We start from the raw sequence: 6281 nt of genomic DNA, 5'->3' as shown, positions 1-6281 counted from the left end.
AAACGAATAAAATGATTATAGGCTAGAGCATTTACCGAAAACTCACTATTTTCGTAGGGGTTAACACATAGATTTTGAAAAAAATCAAAAAAATTGAAAATATTGTTTTAATACATATTGGAATCATGTAATAAAATATGATAAAGTTCAAAGAGATTTGTAACCTTTGTTGTCTCCATTTCTCTAGGGAATAGCAATTTTATAGTGGTTAGTCTAATGATTTAGGGAGTATTTGTAGTTTTGCTAAATTAATGGATAAAAAATTATAACGTTGTCCATGTAGCATGAAAAGAAGTTTATCATACATTAATACAAAGGTATAATGTGGTTTTTAATTTTAAAACAAAATTAATGATTATAGGCTTCATATATAGAGCATTTACCGAAAACTCACTATTTTCGTAGGTGGTACACATAGATTTTGAGAAAAAATCAAAAAATTTGACAATACTGTTTTAATACATATTTGAATCATGTAATAAAATATGATGAAGTTTAAAGAAGTTTGGAACGTTTGTTGTAATAAAATATGATGAAGTTTAAAGAGGTTCAAAAAATCTGACAATACTGTTTTAATACATATTTGTCTTCCAAAATTAGTGGACTAACCACGATAAAATCGCTATTCTCAAGAGAAACGGAGACAAGGTTACAAACCTCTTTGACCTTCATCATATGTTACATAAGGATGAAAATATGCATTAAAAAAATATTTTCATATTTTTGAATTTTTCTCAAAATCTATGGGTTAACCCCTACGAAAATATTGAGTTTTTCGGTAAATTCTCTATATACTGAAACCTATGATCTTTAGTGTTGTTTTAAATTTTCTAAACACATTCTTCATTTTTATTAATTTATATTAAACTCTCTTTCATGGTTCATGAGCATCGTTTTAATTTTTTGTCATGTAATTTAGTAAAACTTCATAATTCTTCCAAAATTGGTAGACTAACCACGATAAAATCACTATTCTCAAGAGAAACGGAGACAAAAAAAAGTTACAAACCTCTTTGACCTTCATCATATGTTACAGAAGGATGAAAATATGCATTAAAAAAATATTTTCAAAAATTTTGAAATTTTCTCAAAATCTATGGGTTAACCCTTACGAAAATATTGAGTTTTTTGGGTAAATTCTCTATATACTGAAACCTATGATCTTTAGTGTTGTTTTAAATTTTCTAAACACATTCTTTATTTTTATTAATGTATATTAAGCTCTCTTTCATGGTTCATGAGCATCGTTTTAATTTTTTGTCATGTAATTTAATAAAGGAAAATTGTTACGCAGCTACACAGACTATGCAGCATCACATGGCCAACCATCCAGAGTAAACAAATGTATCGAAACCTACACGAAGTATATGTCGCACATAACGACATGTGATGATTAGCAAAAAATTATGTGTTTAACATCACAAACCCACTTAACCTCGTCGGAACCCGGTTAATCTCTTCGGAACAATAAAACCGAACCCGATTTACCCGGTTTTTAAAAAAACCCGACCCACCCTTAATTAACCATAAACCCGACCCAGATTTAACCTAAATCTAAAATCTGGTCTCTCAGACCTTTATCTCCTTCTCTCAACAAGAAAAAAAGAAACAGAGGCTACTGAGTTACAAGAGGAAGACGAAGACCCGAGAGTGTGAGACGATGACTTACAACGCTGAATCTTCGAGTTTTAGGCGGAGCAGATCTATTGGAGGCAGAAGAATGTGTGACTGTGGGTTGCCCGCCAAGATTTTCACTGCGTGGACAAATAAGAATCCTGGGCGAAAATTTTTTGGTTGTGAACTGTATAAGGTACACAATTCTTCTGCTCACAATTGGTTACTATTTTTTTTGGAGTGAGTACATCTTGTATGTATTTGGGTATAGGAAATGGGCAATGAACACTGCAAATTCTTTGAATGGTTCGATGAAGGAGAAGTCACTGGGTGGCCAAAAAGAGCGTTGATTGAAGCTAGAGATGAAATTAGAGAGAAAAGAAGAGTGATCAATGAACTGAGAAATAGAAATTTGGAACTTTCTATGGAATTGGAGAAGAAAGAGGCTGCAAAATCAAATGGAAGTGAAGATGAGATGAAACGTTTGAACCCCAACCTTGGTTGGAAGAATAAGTTTCTGAAACTGTGTTGTATTGTTAGTGATTAAGAGTGTTGAGTCTTCTGTTTCTTTTCCTTTCTAAAGACTAGTTATGTGATGAATGAGTCTTATGTTTCTAAAAAAAACTGGTTATGTAATGAATGATGAATGTGTAATGTGATGATATTTTAGGCTAGTATTGAGATGTTTTACATTTATAAGAAGCTTAGAATGACAAACTATAATCATAAACTAGAAGTAGATAAACCAGTTCAAAATGGAATACATAGTTGAAGTTTAAACATTACATCATCGTTAACATGATAGAACATGAAAAAAGAAGCTTTCCGAGGACATGTTAAAACATGTAAAACAATCCTAATAAGGTACCCGAGAACATGTTACCACATGTAAATTGTTTTTCAAAAAAAGGATAAACCTCCCTTCAACCGAAAAGCAAAGCTGCCAAGCGACTGCTTCTTCTGAGGTTTCGTTGTGGTGCTTGGTTTCCTTGGCTTGGTTGGCTTGGCTGAGGTGCAGTAGAAGAAATAAACTCAACTTCTACTTGATCTTCCATTTGAGCTGCCAAATCAGCTTCCATTTCAGCTGTTTCCTGAGCTTCATCGTTTGCTTCATCTTGACCATTCCTTGCAGCTGCTTCTTCAGCATCTTCTTCACATTGCTTACTTAGCCGTCTTCGTTTTTCCCTGGTCTCCGGAGACTGTCGAAAGACAAAGAAAAACTCAATAAGCGCAGACATAATCAGCATAAAACACACTTAAGAAAATAAGATCATACCTCAGTGGGGCATGTCCTTGAGTTATGACCTTTCTCACTGCAAATACCACAGTGTGGTACCCTTCCTTTGCGACCAACCCTCTTTTTTGAGGGTGACTCATGTACTCCTTTGATCCTAGCTTTTCCCTTAGGTCTTCCTGGAGGACGTTTGTAAGGTGGTCCAACAATGCGTCCTCCTCCACACTCAACCCAAAATTTTGGTCCATTGACCGGCTTCAAATCTCTTCGATAAGTCTCTCTCCATTTCTCGGTCGTGTAGTAATCAGATATGTAGTCTTCAACCAAGCCTGTGTTCTCCCTGATCGCACACACAGCATGACGACATGGAATCCCAGTTAGATCCCACTTTCTACACGCACATGTCCTCTTGTGCAATTTCACCGAGTATCCATTAGTTCCCTCAACAACCTCATACCTCCCACCAGTGCTAGAGACAGAACGACAGTGTTGAGCTTCATCACACGACTTCTCAACCTCCTTTCTTGCTTTCTTAGTATGCCTTGCAGGTTCCTTACGAGCTAGTTCAAAGCGGTTGGCAATCCTTTGCATTGCATCTCTCCTTATCAGCTCTAACATCTGGACAAAAGGTTTCTTCCGTGCCACCTTTAGAGTCCTATTAAAGGACTCTGTCAAGTTGTTGTGTGTGTCTGCACAACAGCAACCAATCCTAAAAAACGCCCTACACCAAGTCCGGTGGTCTCTCTTAAGGAGCTCATCACATGCCAAGGGGTCAAACTCTCTAAATGCAGCTAAATTTTGCTTGAAATCAGCTTCATTGTAGCTGCTTGCGACCCTCCAAAACATTGGCTTCAGTGTGTCTGACTTGTGCAGTTTCTTCAGATTGGCGTAGATATGTCTTGCACAAGCCCGATGCTCTGCCTTTGGCAACTCAGTAGCAACACCGTGGATCAAACTTCTGTGCATATCAGATATTATTGTGATCTCATCGCCTTCACCCAAGTCCAAGTCGACCTTGACTTTGTGGATAAACCACTCCCAATTATCATTATTTTCAGAAGAAACTACAGCCCACGCTATCGGGTATATCTGGTATTAGGATCCCTTCCAATAGCAGTTAATATCATTCCCTGCATTGAGTGCTTCAAAAACGTACCGTCCAAACCAATAACTGGTCTGCAGTGTTGCTTCCATGAAGTCTTTAGAGCCGCAAAGCATAAGTACATTTGTGAAAATGCTTCACTTCCATCTTCTCTACGAGTTGTGTTGATCTCCACAGTAGTGTTTTTGTTGGTCCTCTTGATTTCATGCTCGTAGTCTCTAAGTCTTGCAAATTGTTCATCAGTTTCAGCTTGCAACTTATCGAAAATCAGTCTTCTAGCAACTTGTGACTGAGCAGGCGAGATGATAATGTTGTATCTCCTTTTCATTTCATCTTTGATCTCCGGTGCACTCATCTCTGGATCTCGCCTTATATCTTCAAGAAACAAATCAGCAACAACAGGGCTCTTGATAAGCTTGCACCGCCCCACAGGATGACATTGATGCTCATCTTCATATACCTTAACCATCCATTTGCCGATAGGTTCTTCAACAGAGCAATATATCCTCCATCCACAATTCTTTTCACCACACTTTGCACCAAGCTTAGTCTTTTCCCATCTATCAAATATCACATTACGCCCAGTCTTCAGGATGTATCTTATGACATTCTTCTTAAATTCTGACCCACTGCTGAAGAGCTGTCTCAAGCTGAACACTCCATCCGGTAAACCCCTTGCACTAATCTCTCAGCTTGTTCTTCTTCATCACCAGATGAATCGTCTGTAGCAGGGTACACCTCATCTTCGTCTGGTATCTGTTCCTCATAGTTCACATTGTCGATGTCTACTATATCCTCTTCAACAACTTCCGCCTCATCATTCGATTCTGAAGATTCTGACAAGGCATCTTCTGAACACTTCTCATCATCCGAGTCGTCTGCAAGAGGATCATACAAAGTGTCTAACGCCTCATCTTCATCTTCATCAAACATCAAACCCGTCTCAGAATTCTTTTCAGCCAGCTTTTCACAGAGCTTCTCACACTGTTTTTCAGCTCTATCATGCAGACCCTCTTCTTCTGGTTCAACGTTCATAACCCTTTCTTGAACTCCAACATTCGTGCTACCTTCTTCAGCTAGAACAACCCTATCTCTCTCTACATAGATGTCGAGCTCCTTGTACCAACGCGCTGAAGATTCCATTCTCTTCTTATTGGCTTCGACATTTTCAAATAAAGGTTTCCTATCTTCCAACTCATGGAATGGTAGCTTGAACCACAACTTCCCAATCACTATCCTTTTCTCAAACATCTTCATTACCAAGTTCGTGAAAAGAGAATCCGCATCCAACTCGAACTCGTCGACGGTTCCATCTACATAACACAATCCACCTTCATCTTTAAACCGACCAGAGTGAAAGCATTTCACTTTCACCGAGACACTACATCAGAAAGAACAAAGATACTTTAGAATCTCAAATCCGACATATTGCAAACCCAGAAATCAACCATTTAAATTCAAAGAAATACCTCATCTCGACTTGATTCTTCACCGATTCACTCTTCTCTTGCGAATTTAGCCACAAAATCCACTTCTTTTGCACTTGTTCGTTCTCTCTCTCTCACGATTCGAAGAACGGGGAAAGTTGAGTTCTTGATTCGATTTCTTCTTTCTCATTTTAATGGGCTTCTAAATTGCAGAATTGGGCTAGATTTAGGTTAAATCTGGGTCGGGTTTATGGTTAATTAAGGGTGGGTCGGGTTTTTTTAAAAACCGGGTAAATCGGGTTCGGTTTTACTGTTCCGAAGAGATTAACCAGGTTCCGACGAGGTTAAGTGGGTTTGTGATGTTAAACACATAATTTTTTGCTAATCATCACATGTCGTTATGTGCGACATATACTTCGTGTAGGTTTCAATACATTTGTTTACTCTGGATGGTTGGCCATGTGATGCTACATAGTCTGTGTAGCTGCGTAACAATTTTCCTTTAATAAAACTTCATAATTCTTCCAAAATTGGTGGACTAACCACGATAAAATCGCTATTCTCAAGAGAAACGGAGACAACAAAGGTTACAAACCTCTTTGACCTTCATCATATGTTACATAAGGTTGAAAATATGCATTAAAAAAATTTTTCATATTTTGAATTTTTCTCAAAATCTATGGGTTAACCCCTACGAAAATATTGGTTTTTCGGTAAGTTCTATATACTGAACCTATGATCTTTAGTGTTGTTTTAAATTTTCTAAACACCATCTTCATTTTTATTAATTTATATTATAACTCTCTTCCTGGTTCATGAGATCTTTTTTTTTTTGTCATGTATTTAGTAAAACTTCATAATTTTCCAAAATTGGTAGACTAAACCACGATAAAAAACTATTCTC

General features: G+C 37.3%; 2 protein-coding genes across 2 annotated transcripts; one reads left to right on the top strand and one right to left on the bottom strand.

The window, feature by feature from the left end:
- Window positions 1-1303: 1303 nt before the first annotated feature.
- LOC106415284 lies at window positions 1304-5558 on the bottom strand. Its single transcript, XM_022706157.2, has 5 exons — window positions 5420-5558; window positions 4609-5331; window positions 4021-4510; window positions 2891-3937; window positions 1304-2813 (listed from the first exon to the last, which is right to left on the bottom strand). The coding sequence occupies exons 1-5, from the start codon at window positions 5422-5424 to the stop codon at window positions 2538-2540; spliced, it is 2541 nt and encodes an 846-aa protein (XP_022561878.2). The 5' UTR covers window positions 5425-5558; the 3' UTR covers window positions 1304-2537.
- Window positions 1661-2161, top strand: LOC125608714. The gene is made up of 2 exons (XM_048779175.1): window positions 1661-1810; window positions 1886-2161. The coding sequence occupies exons 1-2, from the start codon at window positions 1661-1663 to the stop codon at window positions 2159-2161; spliced, it is 426 nt and encodes a 141-aa protein (XP_048635132.1).
- Window positions 5559-6281: the final 723 nt, after the last annotated feature.

This window comes from Brassica napus, chromosome A5 (assembly GCF_020379485.1).
Source record: "Brassica napus cultivar Da-Ae chromosome A5, Da-Ae, whole genome shotgun sequence".
Taxonomy (NCBI): Eukaryota; Viridiplantae; Streptophyta; class Magnoliopsida; order Brassicales; family Brassicaceae; genus Brassica; species Brassica napus.
This window is presented reverse-complemented; position numbering and strand designations above follow the sequence as displayed.

Excerpts from the sequence above, each read along its gene's own strand:
- LOC125608714 (XM_048779175.1), top strand. The coding sequence starts at position 1,661 with ATGACTTACAACGCTGAATCTTCGAGTTTTAGGCGGAGCAGATCTATT. Across the intron at positions 1,811-1,885 it reads TTGGTTGTGAACTGTATAAG|GAAATGGGCAATGAACACTG; the intron begins GTACACAATTCT and ends ATTTGGGTATAG.
- LOC106415284 (XM_022706157.2), bottom strand. Across the intron at positions 4,511-4,608 it reads CAAGGGGTTTACCGGATGGA|ATGGGAAAAGACTAAGCTTG; the intron begins GTGTTCAGCTTG and ends GATATTTGATAG. Across the intron at positions 3,938-4,020 it reads GGAAGCAACACTGCAGACCA|ATATACCCGATAGCGTGGGC; the intron begins GTTATTGGTTTG and ends TCCTAATACCAG.